At 39.9% G+C, this 26,264-nt stretch overlaps 3 protein-coding genes and 1 long non-coding RNA gene across 5 annotated transcripts; 1 reads left to right on the forward strand and 3 right to left on the reverse strand.

The window, feature by feature from the left end:
• Window positions 1–911: 911 nt before the first annotated feature.
• Window positions 912–13,176, reverse strand: DERL2 (derlin 2). Of its 2 annotated transcripts, XM_079130294.1 has the most exons (7): window positions 13,044–13,176; window positions 12,149–12,214; window positions 9,642–9,715; window positions 8,458–8,551; window positions 7,520–7,715; window positions 7,176–7,266; window positions 912–1,420 (listed from the first exon to the last, which is right to left on the reverse strand). In XM_079130294.1, exons 1-7 carry the CDS (start codon window positions 13,134–13,136, stop codon window positions 1,315–1,317), a joined length of 720 nt encoding a protein of 239 aa, XP_078986420.1. In that variant the 5' UTR covers window positions 13,137–13,176; the 3' UTR covers window positions 912–1,314. The 2 variants fall into 2 exon arrangements, with proteins under 2 accessions (XP_078986420.1, XP_078986421.1); XM_079130295.1 differs by lacking the exons at window positions 7,520–7,715; window positions 8,458–8,551; window positions 9,642–9,715.
• Window positions 13,177–15,722: 2,546 nt separating this feature from the next.
• MIS12 (MIS12 kinetochore complex component) lies at window positions 15,723–18,754 on the forward strand. Its single transcript, XM_079131230.1, has one exon. The coding sequence runs from the start codon at window positions 17,144–17,146 to the stop codon at window positions 17,762–17,764; it is 621 nt and encodes a 206-aa protein (XP_078987356.1). The 5' UTR covers window positions 15,723–17,143; the 3' UTR covers window positions 17,765–18,754.
• Window positions 18,755–21,402: 2,648 nt separating this feature from the next.
• LOC306658590 lies at window positions 21,403–22,455 on the reverse strand. Its single transcript, XR_013763094.1, has 2 exons — window positions 21,968–22,455; window positions 21,403–21,887 (listed from the first exon to the last, which is right to left on the reverse strand). It is a non-coding gene; the product is annotated as an uncharacterized lncRNA (long non-coding RNA).
• A 42-nt stretch (window positions 22,456–22,497) lies between these two features.
• Window positions 22,498–23,193, reverse strand: LOC306658589 (uncharacterized protein). The gene has a single exon (XM_079135722.1). It carries the CDS (start codon window positions 22,895–22,897, stop codon window positions 22,532–22,534), a length of 366 nt encoding a protein of 121 aa, XP_078991848.1. The 5' UTR covers window positions 22,898–23,193; the 3' UTR covers window positions 22,498–22,531.
• Window positions 23,194–26,264: the final 3,071 nt, after the last annotated feature.

Below are 26,264 nucleotides of genomic sequence, written 5' to 3' on the forward strand. Positions count from 1 at the left end.
TGCATATTCCAATTAGAAAGACATTAAAATGCTTTTCACTTTAAAAACAATCTGAAAATTCCCACTTAAGATGTTTTTATGTTTGATCTAAGCCTTGGTCAGTCTGAGGAAATCTCTGAAAAGCTATCCTTAACCAAGATAGAAAGACTGAAGACAATCCAGTTTAGGGACAGGATCTTGTGCCTACATGTTGTTTATAAAAACTGAGATCATCTCTTTCCTGGGGGTGTACTCTTTACTTTCCTGAGTTCCGATTAAGCAGTACCAACACAAACCTGCTGGGATTCAGGGAGAACTTATTATTTGGGGCAAGTAATTATTGAACTACAGGCACGGTATAAAGGCCTGCTTCTGCCTAATTGGGAAGGTAAACCATTTATGTGGCTCTGAAAAGGTCCAACTTTTCATGAAGTAAATGACAAATGTTAACCAGTCAATGACCCAAGAGGAAAGTATGCCTAGCTGCTACTCATTCATCTTCCCATAGTTTTCAAAAAATGTGGCCACTACCAGTCTTTCCCTGGATATTTCTTAATGAGAAAAGCAAGCAGAAGAAATAAAATACCACATGAGCCTTTTACTTACAGCTAACTTTTCTACAGCTGAATTTCTGCTACATGAACCACCCTCCCTTCTCTTTCTTGTGTTCTGATGACTTGAAGTTTTGCAATTCCCAGATGGAAAAAAAGCTACCTGAATGACAGAAATAAATCTTTCTACTGAAGCTAGCACTCTGAATTAGTAAGATGTACACAGCTATAGCACAATAGGCACATTTCCAATCTTGAAATTAAATCCAGTTGAAAGCTGTGAAGAAACAGGAAGAGCAGGCATGTAAACTGCTCAGAGTCCAAACCTACTTAGGAGAACTACCATACACTATCATAATTTAAAAGATCACACACAAAAGCTTTAATACAGTGAAAGAGAGATGGAACTCAGTTTTATTTTGTCCTCTCTGAAACTTCCATTTACACCATAGCCTCATCTATCAAAGAAGAGGAAGAAAAAGCCCTGCCTTATGCCATAGAATTCAAGTACTTATGTACTTGTTAGAGGCAGCAGGATATCTGTTTCTCCAATTTTTTGGCTCCAAGAGATTACACTTTCCGTACCAGTGTAGTGAGGAACCACTGGCAAACTGCTGGAAATGTCTTCTGGATTAGTCAGTGTACCATTTCATAAAGTGCTTCTGGAGTTAAAATCTGTCAAGCTGTCAAAAGTGTCCACACTTTTGCAACAAAGGATAAAAGAATCCCAATGGGTATTTCACCGAGTCCTTCCCAGCTGGGTTTCGTTATTGGCACAGCTGCTTTAACCTCCGAGACGCTGGCCCTCACCCCAGGCAAAGCCTCCTGGCCGTTCTTCAGGTAGTGGATTGTAATTTGGATCTTCATCTGGTGTATCAAAAATAGTCCTCCTAAAAGACACATGCCAGATATAATTCAGTCCCAGAGTCATCTTAGGTCTGAAGTACTGTTAAGGACAGTTCATTCCCAGAGGGGTTTCCACTATTGAACAAGCACTGGGTCTGCCTGTCAAACTGTTATCATTTTAAAGTCTCCATAATTATTTAGCATTTACATAAACTTTTACTTCCCTTACTAATTTTATTACAAAAGCAGTACCTGTTAATCATAAAGAAAAAAAGGAAATGTAGATGAGTAAAATATCCTAAGTTCCCAGATGATTTCCACTGACACCTTATTTTTCTAGAATAACTGTAATTTTACAAAAGGTAGATCACACCTGTTTTTTAACCTGGCTTTCATTTAACTTGGTAAGAATGTCTCATCATAACAAAGACCAACTGATCAACAAATTAAATGAATAAACAATATATGGTGTATACATATGATAGAATATAAGCCTTACAAAGGGAAGAATTGGCTGGGGGTATCACGCTGTGGCAGTGAACATACTTAGTATGTGTGAGGTCCTGGGTTCAATCCCTGGCAACAACAACAAAAACATAAAAAAATAAAGAAGGAAGGATATTCTGACATATGCTGTAATATGGATAAACCTTGAGAGTTTTATGCTAAGTTAAATAAGCCACTCAAAAATACTGCATATTTCTACTTACATACTTCTATGAGGTTCCTAAAGTAGTCAGATTATGAGAAAGAAAAATAGAATGGTGACTGTCAGGGGCTAGGGGGAAGGGAGAACAGGGAGTTTCTAATGGGCACTGAGTTTCAGTTCTACAAGATGAAAAGAATTCTATGAATGGTGATGGCAGCACTATGATGTGAATATATTTAACACCACTAAACTGTACATTTAAAAATGATTAAAATGGTAAATTTTGTTAGATATTACAAATTAAATTTTAAAAATTAATTAATTAACAAGGTATCCCAAGAAAAATCACTGCAGAACTTAGGTACAGATAATAAATGTCCAAGTTTCTTTTTCTTTTTTTTTTTTTTTTTTTTTTTGGTGGTACTGGGGATAGAACCCAGTACCTTTATCAAAGCTACATCCTCAGCCCTTTATATTCTTTTCAGACAAGGTCTTGCCAAGTTACCCAGGCTGACCTTGAACTTGAGATCCTTCTATCTTAGACTCCAAAGAGCTGGGATTACAGGTGTGCACCACCATGCCTGGCTTTCAGAAGACTTTTTAAATACTATTATATAATGATTCTAAATTTCTTTAAAGTATGGACCATTAAAGCAGTATCCTCTATTAGCACTCATTTCTAATTCTACTTGCTATCAGTTAGCAAAATTATAAATGTATTCAAAAACTTTAACCTTATATTGGAGTCAGAAACAAGTATTTACATTTCAAAAGGAGCTTTGATTCTTAAAAATTAACAACAAAAATGAGCACACAATAGGAAAATGGGAAAAGGGCTGAACAGGGAATTAAAATTTTAAAAAATCCAAACTGTTATAGAACATGAAAATGTCTGCTCTCACAATAATCAAAAGAAAGCATATTAATAACTAAGATCCCTTCTACTGCCCAAACATTAGGTGGGACAGAACAAAATAGGTGGCCATGTAAGGCAGTGGAATCCGTTGTCCAGACCAGGATGGTGGTGGAGAATGTATGTTAATATAAGGGGTCAAGAGCCCAACTGTGTTATGCCCACATGAAGGTGGCCTGATAGGATGAAGAGGGAATACACATAAGAATACAGCCTGGAGTTAGGAGTGGTGGCACACTTCCTATATGCCTAGGCCCAGTGTTTTGGGAAGCTGAAGCAGGACAGTTCCAAGTTCAAAGTCAGCCTTGGAAACTTAGACCCTGGACTGGGGATGGGGCTCAGTGGTCAGTGGTTAAGTGCCCCTGGGTTCAATCCAAGGAAGGAAGGAAGGAAGGAAGAAAGGAAGAAAGGAGGGAGGGAGGGAGGAAGGGAGGAAGGAAGGGAGGAAGGGAGGAAGGAAGGAAGGAAGGAAGGAAGGAAGGAAGGAAGGAAGGAAGGAAGGAAGGAAGGAAGGAAGGAAGGAAGGAAGGAAGGAAGGATACAGGCTGGTCTGGAGAATCTATGGACCAATGAGATGAACAGGCATCTTCTTGGAGGAGAGCAGAGACAAAGATTGGTAACATACAGGGGTAATAAAATAAATATATTAATGATAACAGGAAATCAGATTTCTTGCTGTCAGTGAAAATATATGGAAAAGGGGTAGTATATTCATACAAAGGAACACTACTCAGCAATAAAAAGGATCAAATTATATATACAATATAGATGAATTTCAAACACATACTGAGTAAAAGACACAAGTTTACATGCACACTGCCTAATACTTCTCACAAACTTGTAGAACATGCAAAACTAATCTATGAAGGAACAAAATCAGAATATTGATAGTGGGATAGAGGCAGTGATTGAGGGAACATAAGGAACTTTCTGTCTGGTGGTAATTTTGTCTTGATAGTTTGGGTTACACAGGTGTGTGCATTTATGAAAACTCATTGTTTAAAAAAGAAAACTTGCTGGTAAGGCACAGTGGTCCCTACCTATAAGTCCAGTGACTTGGAAGGCTGAGGCAGGAGGATTACAAGTTTGAGGCCACCCTCAGCAAATTAGTGAGGCCCTGAGCAACTTAGCAAGACTCTGTCTCAAAATAAAAATGGCTGGGGATATAGCTCAGTGGTAAAGTGTCCCCTGGGTTCAATTCCCGGTACCAAACAAACAAACCCACCCAAAAACAAAACATACAAACCCCTCACTGTTAAGGGTTGTATATGAATATTGAACTCCAGTTAATGATAAGCATCCTAAAATATTCAGGGAAATAAGCATACTGTACTAGAAAGCTGGATAGACAGATATACAAAAAGAATAGTCAAAGAGTAATTATAGAATCTATGTAGTGGGTAAATGATATTGTGCAATTTTTAAAAATTTTCTCTAAGTGGAAATTTTTATAATAAAATATTGAAGGAAAATTATAGAAAGGATAAAAACTAGCATGAAAAGTAAGAGGCCATACTAGAACAAGGACTATCAGTATAAGTACATAGATCCAAAAATAGAGATGTATATACACTTCTACACATACATATAATTCCATTGTCCTGTTCACTGAGAGAATCTAGGAATAGCAACACTTTAATAGCAATAAGCACATCTATGATACAGATCTTGGTTTCTATTGCTTCCCCCCGCCCCCCTGGGGAGGGGCTGGGGATTCAAACCGTGGTCCTTGCACATGCTAGGCGAGCACTCTCTAAAAGGAGCTAATTCTTCAGCTCCTGATCTTGATTTCTAAACACCACTCTTCACTAAAAAGAAACCAGCTCCTAAAGAAACAGGTGATTCTGGAACTGGGTCAAGGAGAGCCTGGTCTATCTTACTGGGCCAAAAAGTAGTGAGTTACTTAAAATGGTGATAAAGAAGATGGGGGATAGGCTGAAAAGACTTAAAGACAATCTGAAGGAGGTCCCATTGGCCAAATCTGAGACAACATGACCATGAAAATAAACACAGATAATAAGAGGTTATAATCCATGCAGGTATGAATAAATGAACTGATATTTAATAAGGAAAGGGATATTTAGAGTCTCAAAGTAAGTACTTTCCCACAAAACCCTTAACTATAGCTAAGCATGGTGGAGCATGCCTGTAATCCCAGTGGTTTGGGACGCTGAGGCAGGAGGATCAAGAGTTCAAAGCCAGGCTCAGCAAAAGTGAGGCACTAAGTAATACAAAAAAGGTCTGGGGATGTGGCTCAGTGGTCATGTGCTCCCAAGTTCAATCCCTGGTACCCCCCAAAACAAAACAAAACAAAACAAAAACAAAAAAATGAGACTACGAAAGGAAAATAGTAACTTTACAGTGGAAAAGACCAACAAACAACTAAAGCAACCATAGTGATTATCACCACCTTGACAAATACAAGTCAAAATCCTGTGCTAACAGGCTGCAATCAGAACAGTGTCATTTTTCTGATATTCCTGCCAGAGGTGAAAAACTTGAATCAAAAAATATGAGGAACATCAAACGAACCCAAACTGAGAGACATTCTATACAATGGGCCAAAATATTCAAACAAATCCATGTCATGAAAGCCAAAGAGAGACTGAGGAGCTGTTCCAAATGTAAGAACACTAAAGAAACATGACAATTAAATACACATCTAAATCTAAGCTGGATTCTTTGCTATTTATATCAAAATTATATGTTTATATTATATAATGTTCCTTAGAATATTAGGAGAAATACCCAAACTGGAACTGGGTCTGAGATTTAATGTTTATTTCCTAATTCTTATGATGTACAGAAAATATACACGAAAGGGGATGACAGGGCATTAAATTGACAAATTACTTTAAAATACTAAAGGAAAATGTCTTTTGTACTGTATTTGTTATCTTCTATAATTCTGAAATGAATTTTAAAACTTTTTAAATTAAAATGACACATCATCTTATAACTATTAAGTAGAAAAGGGTAAATAAGGGTGTTTGATGAGTTCTGTAGGGAAATAAATAACATACATTACTGGTAGAAATGTAAACTTGAACACCCACCCTGGAAAAGTTTGGCAATTTAAAAAATGCAGCAATTCCACCTCTATGGACTTTTCCTTTGAAAACAATCATGGCTATATTCAGAGATTTATTACCATCCCAATTAGAGAAGGGAAAAGCAAAAGCTAACATCAATGTACATCAATAAAAGATTAATATTTATGCTAAATCCATATCATGGAATATCATGTAACTTACAATTTTTAGGACAATTATGATGGACAAGTGATCATGATATATTAAGTTAAAAAGCTATAAAATAGCATTTTTAAAAAGTATACAAACAAGCCAGAAACAGTGGCACACACTTGTAATTTCAGTCACTTAGGAGCCTGAGGCAAGAGGATCACAAGCTCAAGGTCAGCCTGGGCAATTTAGCAAGATCCTGACTCAAAAAAAAAAAAAAAAAACTTGGAAATGTAGCTCAGTGGACAGCACTTGTATAAGGCCCTAGGTTTAATCTCCAGTACCACACAAAGGAGGGGGCGGGGGGGAATATACAGACAGTAAAAAACTAAAGAATTATAAAAAAGTTAACAGTGTTAGCCAATGTTATGTCCAAGGTGAGATTATGGATGATTTTATTTTCTTTTTACTTAACTGCCTACAGCAAACATTTTATAACAAAAACTCAAAAATTTTCCCTCAACTGAGCCCTTTTTAATGTAGTATTTCCCAAAGAGACAAAATTCTGGAGTTGAAGAGGTCTTATTTGCTTAAAATCATCACTGCTCAGTAGAACAACTACAACTGGTTTCTGGTCCAAAGCTATTTCTAACACAGGGCTTATCTCTCCCACCTGCTGTGCAGGTCAGAAATTCTATCATTAGAAACACTGTTGCCCATTTTGCTACCTCACCTCTCTAAACTGAACTGCAGCCTCATAAAACCAGCAGACTCCTCCCTGGGAGAGGAAGTTTTAGGGGTCACCTGAAACAATAATTACCATGTCATCCCATGACATCCTGAGCCTGTTAATCTTGCTCTTGTCACAACCCCCAGCACTGCCGGTGCCCACCCAATCCAACTGCTCCTAAACTGTAGCTAGATTCCTCAATCTGCAAATATTTACTGACCTGAACTACGTGTACTAGGAGCTCTAGGAGCCCAAATCAAATCCAGAACATGGGTCCTGTGCTGGTTTGTCTGCAAGGGCACAAAATACAGGGTTAAATACTCACAAAATAGATGGTGTTTTCAGAATTCTTATTCCTCCGGGCTGATTGGGAAATACATCTTCCAAGAAAAAATATATGTGTCCAACTGCAATACCTAGAGTCAACCAGAAATAAAAGATGAGGAAGAGTATTAAAATTTCAACTGCAGGTAGAATTACCAACATAAATTGCTTATTTTTGGAATAACAAGTAAAACTTAATGAACTAATATTATACTCTTTGAGATGTACCTATCAAATAATTCTGTAATAGCTATAAATGAAAGCCAGACAGAATAAATATTAAAAACAGTGACAAAATAAACTTACAGGTTAAAATGATAGAAAAAGTAGTGCTAAGACTCTTACCCAAGAGGTCCACAATGATTGAGTTCCCCAACAACAGGGAAAACCCCATGAGCACCCAGGGCAGAAAAGGGGCCTGGAAGTTGAGAAGGCCAAAGAAGTTCATGCGGACATATGGGTTCCTTCGGCTCCATACATAGACGAGCATTATTGTAAAGGCCTGTCCCAAGAAAACTAAGCTCACAAACAAACCAAAAAGCTACCAGATGGCATTAAGGAAAATATCAACATTAAAAGCATAACAAGGATGACTAGAATTAAAGATTGTGTTATAAAGAAAGCTTGAATGAATGAAGTTGAGAAATTACATCTTTAGAAAAGAAGGAAAAAAGTCTGAAAATAATTACCCAGAGCAATCAGAACAAAACTGACTTAGGTGAAATCTTCTGGATTATAGCTACTTCAAATTAATATTCTACTTCTGTAAAGTTCTTGCCTCTTCAGAAATTATTAATTCCTCAGTTAATGGTTACAATAAAGCTCACTCACCATAAGCACCTTTACCGATGAATATCAGCAGGAACAAAACCATCTCTTCAGACAGTACTACATCCAAGTCTGTTATACAGAACAAAATTCTTTTTTTTCCCAAATGCATCATTTTTGACAGTGACTAAATGCATGTCTCACCAACTTAGCTTAAAAATAAAATACACTTGTCAATTGTATAACTTGAGATGTTTCATAATAACCCACCTGGGTTAAAAGTTCCTCTGCCTTGCTCACAGTAGAAAAGCATCATGTCCAACCTCTATGCTTGGAAAGCTGTTTCAGAGAGTGTGCTGTAAAATAAATGGTCACCCTAAAGCTAAAATCTGGAAGTCTACTTTAATCTGTTCAGAATATTTAATGAATCATGGGAAACAGATGACACGTTTTAGGAAGAGACAGGCTATTCTTTAATATTTTCCTGTATTTGTTCTATTGTTTTTGAAGGATACAGTCATTAAGAATCCACCAAAAAGGAACATAAATACAAAGTCTGCTGTCCGACCTCGGAAAGAGCCTTCTTCTAGCATTCGACAGTAACGATATCTTAAGTTTCAAGTTAAGAAAATGTCAATCATACTAATAGGAAGAAAGTAAAGTTTAATGAATCACTTAAGTACACCTGGACTCCACATTATCTGTAAGCACTCAGGTTTCATTTTTATAAGAATGTTTGAATGGTAACGTAGTTACAATTTTTTTTAATCAGGCATTTTAAACAAGGTCAAGACTAATACCATATTTTACTAAGAATGTCCCTGGCTGGGGAACTAATCCAGATGCTATAGAAACATGCTTCCAGTCACCTTTGTACCTTTTGAAACTTACAGTATTATCTTTCCCACGCTCAACCTAACCTTGATCTGCACCATTCTTACTTTTCCATGAAGAAATCTCCATAAAGAAAACTTCTGTGATAAACTGCTTTTCCAGGCCAGGCAGGTAAAGCATTTCTGTTTACCTTAGTCAATAAAGATGCATTATGATGAAAAGACTATCAAAAACTTACCAGAATAAAGTACTACATAGAAGACACAGGAATTCATCCTAGGACAAGAATCTTGTCACCCCTATAAGGCCCTCTTGTCCACTGCTGATGAACTGAGTTGTAACTACCCTCTTAATCCAGAAATGGAGGTAGGAGGTGGAATGCCTGCTTAGAGATCCCAATTACCATTTGACCAGAGCATGGCTTTCCCTGTCTTTTAACAAACTGGAACATGGCAAGCTCAGCAGACATTATGGTACCTATACTTTTGGCCAGGAGAACCAGCAATAAAGACCCAAGATCTCAAGTTCTCCATTTCTCATGAACCCATGGCAAACTCTAGCTACTTAAATTGACTATATTCAGATTATGTATTACTTGTACCCACTGATGTCATTTTACAAGTATGCCTCAATTAAATCATATCTCACCCTTGATTAGATTTGTAAACAACTTAAGCAATGATCTCTCATGATTAGAACCTGATGTAAAAGATGAGCTACAACTCCTTCAAAATGTTGCTGACTTCTACTCTAGATACAATTGACTCAATTCATAGCTAAGAGAGTATCAGAATTAAGTCTTAATTTACTGTATTTCCTAAGTAAACCTAAAGTTTTGATGCTGACTTCACTTAATAAAGGATACAGAAAAATCATGTTAAATAAAAAATTGAATCCAACTGGACCAAAAAATAAGAAATTGGTGATTAACCTCCATATCTGTAGAAGAAGAAAAAAAAAAAAAAACCGGAAGATTAGGTAAAATTTATTAGCAGGAAACATCTCCACACTATGACAAAAAAGAGGTCCCATGATTACAATGGTTGAAAAGTCATTAAGGATGATATTTTATTATGCACCCAAAATTTGGGACACAATCTGACAATGTTTGTGCTGCTTATATTTTAAAGTCTGAACGATGCTGTATGGATGGTAAAATTTATAAAGCTAAGAAAGCAAAAAAATTTGAAATTGTGATTGTCCTTAAAACAAGCCACATATATGATGAGGTAAATTATGGAAAAAGCTTGAAGTTAAGACTAGGTTAAGCCAGGCACAGTGGCACATGCCTGTAATCCCAGCAACTTGGGAGGCTGAGATAGGATTCCAAGTTTGGGGGAATCCCAAGCAACTTATAGAGACCCTATCTCAAAATAAAACTAAAGTTTAAAAAGGGTAGGGTCCACTGCAACTTATTTTTTATTTCTATTTTTAAAAAAAATGTTAAAAGTATTTTTATAGTTGTCAATGGACATTTTATTTATTTATATGTGAACCCAGTACCTCATGTATGCTAGGCAAGTACTCTACCACTGAGCCACAACTCCAGCCTGCAACTTTCTTTAAAAAATTTTTATTTATCTATCTATCTATCTATCTATCTATCTATCTATCTATCTATCTATCTATCCGCGGCACTGACAATGGAATGCAGGGCCTCACACATGCCAGATGAGTGATCTACCACTGAACCACATCCCCAGCCCCTACAACTTATTTTTTAAATGGACATGTTTCTTTCTCTTCCTCTCTCCCTCTTCCTAATCTGAAGGGAAACTGGACTATCTTTCTTCCCCATCCTAGGTAGATTTATTTGTCCCTAAGTACACATCCACCATAGAAACGAAGTACTTTGGGGATGGTACCAGAAGATCTCAGAAATGGCTATCTCCCAAATTAACAAGGGAATTATAACTCCAAAAGAGAACATGTGGAATGTAGCCTTTGAATCATCTTTTTAAAAGCCCCCCCGTTCCTGCTGAAAGGCAGAATTGCAGCCTTTGGGACAGGAGTTCCCTGTGTTTCTCCTTTGCTAGCAAAGTAATAAACTTTCCTTTTCCTTTTTCTCAAAAATAAATAAATATAAAGGGGCAGGGGATGTAGTTTACTGGTGGAGCTTGTCTCCTGCTCACCAAACCCCAGTACCACTAGGAAAAACAAAACAAAACAAAAAAACAGGTTAATTTGCATAACAGAAGAGTGCTTTCACCTATGTAATATTGTCATCTTGGCTAACTTTTTTTTAAACTTGCAATCCTCCTGCCTCAGAATCTGAAGTCACTGGGAATACTGGCATGTGCCACCATGCCCAGTGTAAATGAAACATTTGAGACAGAAAGAATACTATGTTTGGGGCAGAATTACTGGCTTTTGGGTTTTTCCTCCTCTCCAATGATAATCTGTATAATCATACTGGAGCAGAAAAAGGCATCTCTTAGTATTCTGATTGCTGGAGAAAGACCATCTCCTTGCAATCTAATAAACCAGAATATCATTTTAGATATTGGTTTTTAGAGTTGTTACTATGGCCTGATCCCTGGAAGATATATTTAGTTATTTTGGTATTGGGGCTCAAACTCAGGGGTGCTCTACCATTAAACTATATTCCCAACCCTTTTTCCTTTCTTACTTTTGAGGCAAGTTCTACCTAATCTGGCTGGCCTCAAACTTGTGATCCTCTGGAGGCTTCGGGATCACAGGCATGAGCCACTGCACAAGGCAAGATGAAGTGACTTAGAATGAATCGGTCATAACTTTCCTGTTCATATAGGAATACATGACCAGTGAAACTCCACATCATGTACAACCACAAGAATGGGATCCTAATTAGAATGTTATACTCCACGTTTGTCAAAATACACTCTATCGGGTATATCTACAGACTTAAATAGAAAAAAAAAAAAAAAAAAAGAACTGAACTTATGAACTGAACCATGATGATAACAATGAAGTGGTGTGACCAGGTGGTGAATAGACAAAATACGGCCATCTTATGAAACTTCCTGGGCACCTTGCTGGTCAGTCTCCTCTTAAAACTACAATAAACCATAAGCCAGTGATACCCAACAGAGGAATTGAACACATGAAAACCATGCAAGGAACCTTAAAAATAACATACAAAATGTTAATTCCTAACCTTGGTCATTCTCATTTAGTATATGAAGAAAAGCTTTTGAATTTCCTAAGTTTCCTAAGTGACTCTGAAGCCCAATCAGCCTGCAGAATCACTGGTTTACACCTCAACAATATGACTTATAATTAGAGGTCCCCAGTGGATCCTTTTTTTAAGATGCCATATGGCAGAATTTGCTACTTAACAGCACAAAACAGGATAAACAAAAACATTAACTAAGGTTTTGATGGGCCACTTACTTGAAAATGTTTAAAAATTAATTCAGGATTGAAGTACAGCTGAAAAGGTGTGATCAATTCCAGCTGCTGAAATAGAAAAAGAGTTTCTTATAACAAATCAATCAAAAAACCAAAATTTCATCACTTACAACAAAGGATTAATAGGTCTAGCAAGTTCCAATTCTCAATTCACTTAGGATGAATTACTTTAAGCCTTTCTTAGGTCAGAGAAAGTAGTTGGTAAAGAACTGTTCAGAACTGGCACAATTCTTTGAATCCTCAATAACACAACATTTTTAAAAATTATGTTACAATACTTGAGAGTCCACATGAAGGCATGGGAGGCAGGCAGGTGATGGTATTTTAGATAAAGTCTAAGAGCAGCTATTATTAATCTGCCCATCACGTGGGCACTACCGAAAACAGCTGGGTGGTAAATACAACTTACTTCAAATAACTGAAACTGGAGACCCTACCATCATTAGGACTGGGTGCTACCAGCCAGCCCCCTACGGCTACAGACCCTTAGGATGTTTCCCTCTCTACAGCCTTCTATCCTCAACACCTATGTCTCTTCATATAACGGACCTTCTTCCCACAAATCACTACGTTATCACCTAGAAATCACTATAGCTCTTGGACACATTTTGGGTGGGCGGCTCCCGCAGACCTCACTACCTATAGGTCCGGTTTCATCTCTCAGAGACTGAACTGATCCCACATGGAGCAGCACTCCCTTCTCAGGTCATTGAATTAGCACTCCTGGGATCACCCCAAACCCTGGAGTGTGCCCTGTATGCCTCTACCCACCCCTGGGACCAGACCCTCTGGGCTTCCTCGAGGCCCAACCCCAGTTTCCTGAAGAACCAGTCATATTCAGCCCGGAAAATGAGAAGGAGGCGCTGCAGCTGCTCACCACAGCGGCGGTGGTGAGGACGCAGGCGGTGGTGTAGGCGCGGCTAACCGGTGGGATTTGCAGGTACTCCAGCCGGAGGCTCTGGTACGCCATCTTTCCCACCGCCGCCTGCCCACCCCACCCCCCAACTTCCCCTTCCGCCAGTATGCCCAAGCGGCAGGGCGGACTCAGAGAGCCCCTGCCTTTAGCTTACCCGCTACTGTCCAATCAGCGCCGCACAATCGACCAGCCACCAATCACTAGAGCGTTAAGAATCGCTGGCCCACCAATCACGAGTTGCGTCTCCGTGGCGCCCCAGCCCAGCTTCTCCTCCCACCAACGTAGGAAAGAAGAGAGAAAAGACCGATTCCTTCCGCCAATCCCCGCCGGCCACAGCTAGCTTTCCCTTCTGGCCCCTTTCCGTCACCAATCGAAGTGCCCACTCTGACTCGACAGTCAGCCAATCGGGAGGGCGATAGCATCCCGCCTTTGCTTTCGTTCGTGGAGGCACGTATCAGTCGGAATTTTGAGGACCTAGCAGTGCCGCCCATATTTGGCAGTTCGCGGTGGCTTAAAGGAGGTAGCGGGAAGACTGTGCGTGGTCGACTTCATCACCTCTGTGGTAACTGCGGTAAATGCTGCGGGGCTGCGTTTTCGCTGAGGAGAAACGGGAAGAGGCGGGAACTGGATTAGGCATTCTCTTGGGGGGACTGAAGCGGCCTCTTAGGTGAACCTCGCCGCCCCTCCGCGGGCGCCGACCTCAAGGTCCCGGCATGCAGCGGGGTCGCAGGGCCGGATGGGAGCTGGGAGCTGCCCGGAAGCTGCCCCAGCTCTGTGGCTTCTGGGTCTTGTCCAGGGTGTTCGCGGGCCCTTAAAGCAACTAAACCCGCGGAGATGTCCTGGGCACCTCCGGCACTGAGTCTCATCTTCCTCTCAGGAACTCAAAGTCTAGCAGAGAAGACGAGACCGTAGAACTAGATCAGTCAATGCCAAAGAGAGCAACTGGTGGGAATTCAGAGGAAGGTGTGGTGGGTCATCAGGGAAGTGTGCTTGAACTAGCCTTTAAAGGATATTTACTCAAGGCATGCCTACTTGAGGGAAAGAAAATAGCTCATTTTGGTTGGAGCAAAGACTAGCCTAATCATAGCAGGAGAGGTTAAGAACATCATACTTTATTCTGTGGGCTACGAATAAAGTTAGAAAACGCTAAAGACCTCCTGAACAATGAAGTAGGAGGATCCCAAGTTCAAGGCCAGCCTCAGCAACTTAGCGACACCTGTCTCAAAAAGGCCTGGGAATTTGGTTCAGTGGTTAAGCACAGCTGGCTTCAATCCCCGGTACCAAAAGAAAAAAAAAAATTTTTTTTTTCGAAACTAGGAAAGGAGCATTAAGTCTGGTGTCGTATGTAAGGATGGAAAAAAAAAAAAAAAAAAAAAAAGTATGGCTAGCACTTTCACAGGTCCTCCCCTAGGCAGTGGGGTCAGGATTTGGTAGCTGGTGCTGAGAGAAAACCCTTGATTGCATCCTTGCCCTGATACTGTATAACAGTGGCAACTGTCAGTCAGTGGAACAGAGAAGAAAAACAAAACAAAAGGTTGGAGAAAGTGGTTCAACAACAACAAAAAGACCAGGTGCAGTGGCACTGATTTGTAGTCCCAGCTGCTAGGGAGACTGAGGCAGGAGGATCACTTTAGTCCTAGAGTTGGAGGTTAGCCTAGGCAACTTGTCTAGATCCCCTTGCAAAACAAATACTACAACAAAAAGGGATATGAATGGGTAATTCACAAAAAGAGAAAACTTCACAGCCTGTTGATTAAAACAGTACTGGTTTATTACTGTGAGAGCACCACCGCAGTAGAGCATTGATAGTGTCTCTTAGGGGAGAACGGCAAGATTGGAATTTTGTGAGAATCTCAAGTTTGGTTTGAAGTACATTTCCCAGTGTATGGGGCTTGATTACAATGTGCTACATATCCCAATATAACAACCCAAGATTAGTGGAAACTTTGAGGCAAAATTTTAGATAATGATAGTGTGCAAGTTGTTGGTACTTTCCACTAAGAGTTGACCCATCTTTTTCAGAGTTTGTAAGGAACAACCAAGTCACTTGAACAATGGAAATATTCTGGTCTTGTAGAATAGTAAAGTTATGCTAATGTGAACATGAGGTGGCAGGGTATAGAAAGTTTCACTTCTCAGTGTTCAGTTAGTGTGTGAGGGTAGGTGGTTTGGTTTCTAAAAACAACAGTGTGAAACAGTTTTTCATCTACTAAATCGGTAGAAGGGAGAACGGTGAATAGTATTAAGTGTTGGAAAAGATATGAGGAAGAAATTCTCATCTTGTACAAGTGTGAGTGTAAATCAGCCCAGATGTTATGGAAACATTTTGGCAATATTTGGTGATGTTATGTGTGAGTAAACTCTGTGGCCCAGCAATGACTTGCCTATGAAAAACGTGGCAAGTCCCTAGGGAGACATCATAGGAAGATGTTCATTACATTTCTGGGAGCAAGATGCTAGGAACAAATGAGATGTTTGTCATATCTTATTAAATGTGGTGTATGCATGTGATAGAGTTGATGTAATACTTTAGTCAGAACCAATGAAGTAAACTTAAATAATAATACGAAGTGATCAAAAACAAAATGTAAATATACCTGTACAAAACATTTAAAGAAATATATATTGTGTATATATATATATAAAAAATATCTATCCACAGGTAAAGATGAATTGAAAAGACACACATTACAAACACTATAATTAGATTCCTACTAAGGATGGGAGGTGAAGAGTAGAAAAATAAGTAATAGGACAAAAAATAGAAGTTTTAATTCAAATTATACGCATATGGGACCCTTAGAGTGTGGTTAATAAGGGTCAGATGATGAAGGCCCTTGTATACTGCATTGAAAGGGTTTGAATTGATCCTGGAGACATAGGGAAGTATTGAGGAAATAAAAATTCAGAGAACTCTCCACAAAAAAGAAAAGAAGCAGTTTTGTTACTGAATTAACATCCAGATTACAATACTTTGTAGATGATCTCTGAACAAAGAAATTCGAACTTATTTATACAGTCACGCAGTTACAACTACTGTAAACCATTATATGCATAAATTTTCAAGATTAGTGGTATCTGTCTTCCATAAGATTTGATCGCACCATTTCCAGCACATTATCATGAAGTCCATACTAAATTAACTGGGCAGTTGAAATGGTAGTTTAATATTGCCTATGTACTTTTATCTAAAGGAGTAACAAAACTTCTCTTATTTCTATGACAAGCATGTGGTTACAACTAGGTCAATGGTACCTTGGTTGAGCTCCTACATTTTGACAGGGAGATATGTGATATTTTCCTAGATATATATATTTGAAAGGAATGATCCCCTCCATACAGACACCCTGAAAAAACAAGTCAGTGTTGTAAAGCCAACAAGAGACTTGCTCATCTTCTGATAGGGTTTTTTTTTTTTTTTTCCAGATGACTGGGTTGGAATTAAGGACACCTGGTTGGAATTAAGGACATTTGCAATAGGGTATTTATAGATCATGAGGCCCAAAAGGACTGGGGAAGGAACTGAAGTGGAAGAAACTGAGAGCAAGAAAGAGAAGGTCATTAGATTAAAGTACAATGAAAGAGTGTGAATAATAGTTGGAAGAATAACATAGAAGGTTGTGATCAAAAAATAGGAGCTGTCGAGAGAAGTTATAAATATCAAGAGCCAGGTGGCTGAAAGAATGGAGATGTAGATATTGAAATTCATGTCTCTAGGGCAATCTCATAGGTCATCTATATAAATTTTAAAATTATCCAGGATGATAACAGAATTCAGAAGATTGAGGTGTATGCCAAAGTCTGCAAATGAGAGCTGGGGGGAAATGAACAATGAAGAGAGGGGACTGAGGAAAGAGGCTCAGAGGCAAGGTTTGTATCCTTTTATGGACAGTCAAGGGTAGAAATAACATCAGGTATTTAAGGAACAAAAATATTTTTCCTTTGGGTCCTTGTTTATTTACTATCTTTAATGTAATTTTCTTCAAAAATTTTTTTTATCCAAATGAATTTTTATTTTCTTTTTTAGATTTTCATAATTGAAGATAGCAAAGTAAACCAAGATGTCAGTGGATCCAATGACCTATGAGGCACAGTTCTTTGGCTTCACACCACAAACTTGCATGCTTAGGATCTACATTGCATTTCAAGACTACTTATTTGAAGTGATGCAGGCTGTTGAACAGGTTATTCTGAAGAAGCTGGAGGGACTCCCAGACTGTGAGATTAGCCCAGTTCAGATTCGTAAATGCACAGAGAAGTTTCTTTGCTTCCTGAAAGGACGTTTTGATAACCTTTTTGGCAAAATGGAGCAGCTGTTTTTGCAGTTGATTTTGCGTATTCCCCCAAACATCTTGCTTCCTGAAGATAAATGTCAGGAGACACATCCTTACAGTGAAAAAGAATTCCAGCTTCTCCAAAAAGAAATTGAAGAGTTACAGGAAAAGTATAAGACTGAATTGTGTACTAAGCAGGCCCTTCTTGCAGAATTAGAAGAGCAAAAAATTGTCCAAGCCAAACTCAAACAGACTTTGACTTTGTTTGATGAGCTTGAAAATGCTGGCAGAGATCATGGGACTAGTGATTTTAGGGAGAGTTTGGTATCCCTGGTCCAGAACTCTCGGAAACTCCAGAACATTAGAGACAAAGTAGAAAAGGAAAGCAAAAGACTAAAAATATCTTAATTTCTCGGTAGTAAAAACAAAAATCCTGTAAAAAAAAGTAGGTTTTTCTTTATTCAACCTTTCTTGTGTTCCCCATCTTTTTTGGTCCACTCTTCTCAAGTAGCTGTACTACCCTGAACTAGTCTCTGAAGTATCTGTTCATTAGAGTCCTCTAATAAGTGGGAACGGATTCTTGATACAATAATGGCTCATTTGGGGGCATGATTGAAGAAATAAAACTACAGCCAAAAATATTTATAGAGTTTACCTTGGTTATGAGTCCTTTGTGATCCTGAAACTTTTGGCTTATTCTTTGGATAATACCAGGTAAGAAAAGGGTTAAACAGATAGCTTCTTTATTAACTAGCCATTATACTACAGGATAGCTAATACAGAATGCTTCTCTTGCCTAGTAACTTTCCTTTGTGGTTTATAACTGGTTGAAAGAAGCAAGCAGCAAAAAAGAAAAAAAAAAAAAAAAAGACATCTTTGATCTTTACTAAAGAAGAAATTTGTTTTCATTTCTAAAATAAACCTTTTTTATACACGAGGCTCAGCAATGTTAGCAATTTAGTATCTTGGAGTCCTGCAGAAGATAACTTTGGACCAAAAAGAAGTGGAACCCACTGGAATAGAAAAGGAAGCATGGGGTATATCCAGTAATGAAATTTGTATTTATTGACTAAGGTTTTCTACCAGTATTTTTATATAATAAAGTTAGTTTTGGAATCTGCCTTATAACTAATATTTAATTAGCTTATTTATTCACACTGAGGGAACTACGCATCAAATGTTTAATACCCTCAGCTCACCCACGGGAAGGGAGAAATGTTAACTATTGATCTTAATGTGTTATTTGCTCTTCATGTCTTAACAGAATTTGGAGTTTTTCCTTTATAGGAGTTAGAGTATTAATATTTGCAACTAAATATTCATAGATTTGGAAAATTTGTGCTTATTATCTAGAAGTCTTATTTCTAATCCTGTACATTAAATATATATGTTCTAAAAGCTTTGGGTTTTGATTTTCTATTTTCCATAATATCATGGTCTATTTTTTTTTTTCTCTTTTTACTCAAACAAAAACTTATGTTTCACATCTGCAGCTTATTCAAAATCACTTAGTATAGTAGGTTGACTGGTAATCCCTTAAAATATATGTTCTAATTTCTGGAACCTTGGAATGTCACCTTATTTAGAAAAAGGGTCTTTGCAGATACAATTGACTTAAGGATTGGAGATGATGAGATTATCTTGAAATATGGGCCTTGAATCCAGTGAGAAATAAGATAGGCAGAGAGGGACTTTAACACAAAAGAGTAGAAGACACAAATGCACTTTGGAGTAATGCAGCTACAAGTCAGGAATGCCACTAGCCACCGCAAACTGGAAGAGGCAAAGAACAGATTCTTCCTTAGAACCTGCAGAAGAGATGTGGCCCTGCTGACATTTTAGATTTCTGACTTCCACAATTGTGACTACATTTCTGGTGCTTTAAGTCACCAAATTTGTTTAAGCAACTAGAGGCCTAATGAAGTCAGAATATTAAGATATTCATAAGGCCATAGAATGTTTATTAAGGAAACAACAGCTGAGACCTTATTAGCCTTGTTATGTATAGTGTCCCAAATATATTCCAACTATCTGCCTCAATTTAAATTTAATATCCCATACTATTTGGAAACCACTGCTCAATTCACTATATGTGCTCTCTTGAAATATATATCTGCTCTCTTGAAAATACACAATAGACCACTTCCTCCAAACAATAAGTTCTGCATTTGTGATCTGTTATTTTTACCTGCCTAACATCCATGGCACTTGAGTTTTCTTCAGGGAAAGGATTTCTTTCCTATTACACACCATTTTCATGGGATTGCCTCTTAAGGTGCCTTATCTTCCTTTTGACCAAAAGGTATGTTACCTAGAATCCCCCCCCCCCCCCCCCCCCCCCCGCCGCCCCTGGTGCTGGGATTAAATCTAAACCTTGCACGTGGTAGGCTTTTACCATACTACCGAGTTACACCCCTGGACCCCCTAGAATTTGATTTCTTGAGCAACATAGCACAAGGACCCAAAAAATGGGTAGAATCATTTTTATGGTCAAATTCCAAAAAGACTATTAATAGAGAAAAGCTTGATATTTTGAGTAAAGGAACCTCTTACTGGAAGCCCAGAAATTGAGGGATGGTTGAGAAAATTCAATATGGGGAAGCAGTCACCATGAAATAGGTGGGCAATGGTGTGGGGTGGGATATGTGAACAAATATCCTGGGATACTTAAACTATGTAAGAGGAAAATTGGCCAGGTTAGATATGCTAAAGGCAAATGTGGATGGCATGGAAGTAGTGGAAATTTAATATTCGTATGAAAATACAGCTGGGCATAGTGACACACACGTGTAATCTCAGTAACTTGTAAGGCTGAGGCAGGAGGATTGCAATTTCAAGGCCAGCCTCAGCAGGTAATTTAATGAGATCCTGTCTCAAATGTCAAAAAAGGGCTAGGGATGTACCTCAGTGGTAAAGTGGCCTTGGGTTCAATCCCCAGTATCCCCCCAAATATGTATCTATATATGTGAAAAATATATGTATATACACACATATGTGCCAAATGTAGGGGTTCAATGGAACCAGAAATTTTGAAGAGAGTAAACAGCCATGGAGAAAAGTAGTGGACTACTAGAAGAGAATATGGGGCTATGAGAACAGAATGATTGAATCTTGGGGCTGGGGATAAGCTTAATTTGAGGACAGCAAATAAGAGGAAGATCAGAGTGCAAGTATTAGGCCAACTGAGTGGGGAAGAATGCAGTGCATTCTGAAATGAGATTCAATAGGGACTGGATATTTAGGAGAATATTGAAGACATTTTAAGATTGTAGAGGCAATACCATCTAATCAGTATCAGCAAAGCAAACATATTTGAATTTGGGGTAGAAAATGGAGGCCCAGATTTGGCACAGAAGGGGTCATGATATTGTGGTACAATAACAAAGGTTGAGGAACAGAGAACTTTGGTTTTGGGATGGGAAAGGAGTCTGCTATCAGGTGATTAGGTGACCAAAGGATATTGGGGGATCATATCCTGAAGTCACTGAAGGATAGTAAAATGAAAGATAATAGGGAATGAGAATGAGAAACAATAGAATCAAATGTTTGAAAAGCATTAAGCCATATCTTGGGATTTAGTGGATCAATACTAAGGGATAATAGAAGATCCAATATCCAAGATTAAAAACTGGAAACATACATATTGTAGTACCCGAAAGATGTGACTTGAGGGAGTGGTGTCACTGATTTTGGGAGGAAATTATTGTAAACTGTGGCAATAAAGTACAGGCTGATGTTGGGGAACAGAGGATGTCACTTGTGGCACTGAAATAAGATGTAAAGGGGTAAGATACTAAGGTATGCAGTGGTATGGGATTAGGGGAAATCATAATTGGGCAATGACAAGGTCCTAATACTGGATGAACTGGGACAAATTCCAGAACTTAGTTGGGGGACTAAAGGACCAGAAGTGTCTTGATATGGAAGCAAGTGGGGACCAAATCCTGAGGAGTAGTAGACCTGCTGTTAGGAGATAGCAGGATTGGATCCTGGCATATTGGAGAAAACTAGGAAGTCTGGCAGTTGGAAATTAATGGAGAACTAAATAAAGACAAGACTGAAAAGCATTTATTCCATCAGAGGTGCCACAATTACAGATAATTCTATAAGATATATATAGTGTTAGAGTGCTGCGTTTGGACATTTGACATTCATGAGCAAACAAACAAAGCAAGTGGATGAATAACCTGCCAAAGTGAGTTCTGTATTAGGCTTTTGGGTCTGAGATGACAAAGCCTCCGCAGGATTTCTTCTTATGGACATCTCTCAACCCCTTCATTTTGGGTCCCACAGTTCTGGAACGGCTACTGAATAGAGTGAAGCCACCCCAGAGTCCCCGAGTACAGATCTCTGGTGAACTCCAGCTAGGGCCTCCAGAGTCTCATACAGTGGAGCGCGCGAAATCGGCCTGCGTCCTGGGAAGTGTGCAGCCGCAGTCCCACGCAGTTCCGGATACGTCCTAAGCGTGGCTTTCTGGTAGGACAGCTCTCCGGCTACAGGTCTTGACTCCGTCTGGTAGCGACAACAAAGCCTAACGCAGGAAAAGCGCACAGTCCGAGTCAGTCGGAACCCCCGGGGGTGTGACACCATACCTGGACAAATGCCCCTCACCTTGTCCAGGGTTCTAGCTGTGCCCTGCTGCTCAGCCAGGTCCGCCAACTCGCCGTGCTCTGAGTACTGACTGCGCCAGCTCCAAGGCACAGCTGGCTCGTTCTGGGGGCAAGGCAGGATCACAGGGCTCCGGCCCAGTCCGGGCCAGGGCGCCAATCCTTCCCACGAGACTCCGGTCTGGTTCATTTCTTGAAGAACAGAAGGTTGGGCTCGCTCTGCGCTCACCAAACAAAATACTGGGCTCGCTGCGCATGCCCCCACATCACGAAGTGGTACGTTACAGCAACTTTAGCCTAATTATTGTAAATGGGGTTCAACTGCACCCCAGCGTTCTAAACATTAGGGGCGGGCTGTGCCCCTACCCCCTGTCTGCGGGTGCAAATAGCACCTCTATTTCATTGCCAATGGCTACTTTGGACCTTTCTACTGATGGACAGTTAGACAAAGAGAGAGACAACAGAGAAGAAAAGAAACAAGCATCGAAAGCCAGAAGACGAATTACTGAGCCCTTCTCCCCGCCCCCCACCCTTCGGCTCTGTGCCCACCCCGTCCCACCCTGGCCACTTAGGCAAGCTGTAAATGGATATAGGTAAAGATGCAGGAGGTGATGGAGAAAGCGATAGCCGCGTAAATAAAGATGGAGAGGTGCGGAAAATGATCGAGATAGCAGCCTTCATCCAGTGGCGGCGCCTCCTCCTTGGGCTGGGGGCGAGCTGCGGCCTTTGGGGGCTGCCCGGCGCGGGTCCCCTGCGCCTTCCCGCCCGCCCGCCGACCAGACTTCTTGCCCCAGGCAGATGCCGACTTGGGCGCACGGACAGCTGGAGGTTCTTCTGGGGGAGGCTTATCAAACAGGCCTTCGGACTCAGGGTCGGAGTCGGTGCGCATCTGTTCGGTGCCCCAGGGTTTGCGCTGAAAGAGACCGTCAGCCATTGGCACTAGGCGCCGGGGTGGGGGGTCTGCTGGATCCAGGCAATCAAATCCCAACCGGATAGTCAAGTCGGAACCCGGTCGAATGCAGTGGGCGGTGGCTGGGACTGCAGCAGTATTCCTACTACCCCGAGCGGGGGCACAAGGGGCGGAGCCAGTGGGGCTGGGGGCCTCTGCAGGGTATGCAGGGCCTCTCAGAAGAGGCGCCTCTTCCCCTGACTCCTTCTTCCGCCCCCAGCCTGTTGCGGAGGTTGGCTCTCCCAGTTCCAGCCCCTGGGCCTGAGGCTCCCAAGTTTCTGCAAAGCCTGGTTTTGTCTCCCTGGCAACCAGACAGGCGACAAGCGGGGGAGGAGGCGCAAGTGGGTAGCTGGGAAACCTACCCCCGCCACCCCGCCCCGGCGGGAAAAGGGGGTTTGGCGCACTGGAAGCTGGAATGTAGACCACCAGGCAACCGCTGCGTGCGGAACTTCCCCGGGGTTTATTTCTCCTTCCTAAAATAATAATAATAATAATAATAATATTATTATTATTATTATTAAATACCAGACATCGAACCCAGGGGTGCTTATCACTGAACCACACCCCTAGTTCTTTTTATTTTTTTAATTTTGAGACAGGGTCTCTTAAATTGCTGAGGCTCGCATTGAACTTGTGATCCTCCTGCCTTAGGCTCCTGAGTCATTGGGATTAGAGGTATGTGCTACTGTTCCAGGCTGCCAAGGATTTCTTGCATAGGCAGACACTACCAGGTAGTGGTAGGTGTTCATTTAATGTTTTTTGAATGAATGGCTCAGCCAAAGGACTGGCTCTTGGCAGCAGGACTCATATTCCCTTGCTAACAGCAGGAGACTTAGAACTCCAGCAAAAAAGAACTGCAGAGCTCTGTTTACTAATCACATGTTCTGTGTGTTGTGCCAACCAGTAGAGTATCTGGCCCTTTCAGGCCCTCGGCATTTGTTGACTGAATAAGTTAGTGCTTCTCAAAAAAAAAAAAAAAAAGGCTGCAGAATGTGGATTCTCTTTATCCTAGTCAACTAAAAACTGGCAGCTTCATAAAATGTTTAGCATACACGTACCCTATTACCCAGCAATTCCACTCCTAGATTTCTACCAGAGAAAAATGAAAGCATATGATGACATAGGGACTAGTACATGAATATTCATAGCAGTATTATTGGTAATAGCTCCAAACAATCCAAATATCCATCAAATGATGAATGGATAAACAAAAATGTGGTTTGTCTATGCAATTGAATACTATTCAGTAATAAATAGAAGTGAACTATGATACATGCTAAATTTATGTGGACCTCAAAAACATTTTATAAAAAAAAAACATTTTATTAAGTAGAAAAAGCTAGATCCATAGAGTATATGATCCTTTTATATGAAATGTCGAGAAAAGACACATTTATAGAGATAGAAAGCAGATAGGTGATCACCTGGGGTTGGAGTAGAAGAAACTATTAATCGCAGTTTCAAAACAACTTTTTAATGATAGAAATGTTCTAACACTGGATTGTGGTGATGGTTGCACATTTCTATACATTTTCTAAAATTAACTGACATAAAGTAGGTGGATTTTTGTTTGTTTGCCTCAGCAACTTAGGTAGGTCCTAAGTAACTCAGTGAGACTGTGTCTCTAAATACAATACAAAAAAGGGCTGGGGATGTGGCTCAATGGTTAAGCTCAATGGTTAATGGTTCCTGGATTCACTCCCCAGTACCAAAAGAAAAAAAAAAAAAAAAAAAAAGAAAGAAAGAAAAAGAAAAAGTGACAGTAGAGTGGTAGTTAGGTGAAAATAAAGTAAAAGCAAAGTAAGCTTCAAGCAGAGAGCACTCTCAAGAGAGAGTGGGTCATTTCCAAGCAGAGAATGACAAAGGAAACAATGCTGTCTCCAAATTTATTACTATTTGACATTTATCAAAGGAACTGGGGACCACCTTCTGTACTCTTTGCCAGTCAGGCATCCAATTCCTCCTTCACGTTGGACAATGGAGGTTTTTTTTACCTTAGTTGGTCCTCCCTGGAACTGTCTTGGTGGTCACCCTATTCAGGGGGTTTCATCTACAAGTCAATCCCATGTTAATGTGGGCATTAAGGTCAGTAGCTGGTCAGAAGTTACCTTAGTAGGACATGCCACTAAAACATACCCTCTTTTAAGCTGATAGGAGACATTTGACACCATAACTTCTAGTTTTATCTTGACCTTTATGGGTCCTGTCAAGAGTTAGTCCCATAAGACCATAGAATAAATCCAAAATGATTTTCCTATGTACATATATAAATACACTATAGTGAATCTCACTATTGTGTACATCCGTAAGAATGGGGTCCTAATTAGAATAAGATATAGTCCATGCTTGTATAGTTATATAAAAAATGAAATCTACTCTCATGTATAATTATAAAGAACCAATATTTTTTTAAAGAGACCCATAAATTTTTTTCTTGAGGCACCCCCCCTCCATTATCTCTTTTACTTTTGTTTTTTATCCTCAAGGTTTTTGAACTGATATTTTTCTACAGGTTACCTAATACAAATTATTTACTCATCTGCCTTGGCAGTAACTTAAAGAAAACTTGAAGAGTAACTTAAAGTAAACTTGTGATTTGCTATACAATCTACTGCTCATTGTTAGCTACTATCTAACACCACTGTTAGCATAAAAGTACTGAGCCGGGTACAAATTTCATGGGTCAGCAGGGCCTTTATTCAGCAATGGAGTCATGCCTCTGATGGACCCAGTTTCCTGGTGGAAAATGAGCCCCTGACCAATGGGGAGTCTGTGCTTACATAGGTTACCCTGAGAGGTGACTTAATTAATGAGCATGTCAGTTTAGGCGCTCAGGAATTTGGAATCTGTTTTACTGGGAAAGATGGGAGGATCTGGGGTCAGCAGTCAATATCTGGGAAAGGATTTGTTTTGGGAAGGATCAATGCTTTGGCCTCTTCCCAGAGACTGTCACTCCAGACTTGATGGATATCTCTTCCCCAGTTCCTGTCTTATTATGGGAAAGGATCAATGTTGTCAGTGTATTGCCTTCTTCCTCACGCCCTCTCCCCAGGCCACACTATTTTGGGGTTTGTTATTTTCCATATCCACCACACCTAGCTAAATAGGTGATTTTCATGGTATTGTTATACTTCAATAAAACTATACTTAATTCTCATTTGTCAGGTAACAGGTAGGCAAAACAAAATAGAAATGATGTGCTTTTGTTCACAATTCTGTGGGTCAGTTGGAAAGTTCTGGTTTGGCTGATCTTTGTGTCAGGTCTGATAGGTCTACTGGAAGTAGGATGGTTCAGGATATCCTCACTCCCATGTCTGGAGGTATGCAAGCCACTGACCAGGTACCTTGGTTC

This window comes from Sciurus vulgaris, assembly GCF_902686455.1.
Source record: "Sciurus vulgaris genome assembly, chromosome: 3".
Classification (NCBI taxonomy): Eukaryota; Metazoa; Chordata; class Mammalia; order Rodentia; family Sciuridae; genus Sciurus; species Sciurus vulgaris.

Coding starts and splice junctions, on each gene's coding strand:
- DERL2 (XM_079130294.1), bottom strand. CDS start 13,136: ATGGCGTACCAGAGCCTCCGGCTGGAGTACCTGCAAATCCCACCGGTT. Junction 8,552..9,641: donor TTATTTAACATGATTTTTCT/GTATCCTTTATT, acceptor TTGAAACTTAAG/ATATCGTTACTGTCGAATGC. Junction 1,421..7,175: donor CTGAAAACACCATCTATTTT/GTGAGTATTTAA, acceptor TGTGTCTTTTAG/GAGGACTATTTTTGATACAC.
- MIS12 (XM_079131230.1), top strand. CDS start 17,144: ATGTCAGTGGATCCAATGACCTATGAGGCACAGTTCTTTGGCTTCACA.
- LOC306658589 (XM_079135722.1), bottom strand. CDS start 22,897: ATGGCTGACGGTCTCTTTCAGCGCAAACCCTGGGGCACCGAACAGATG.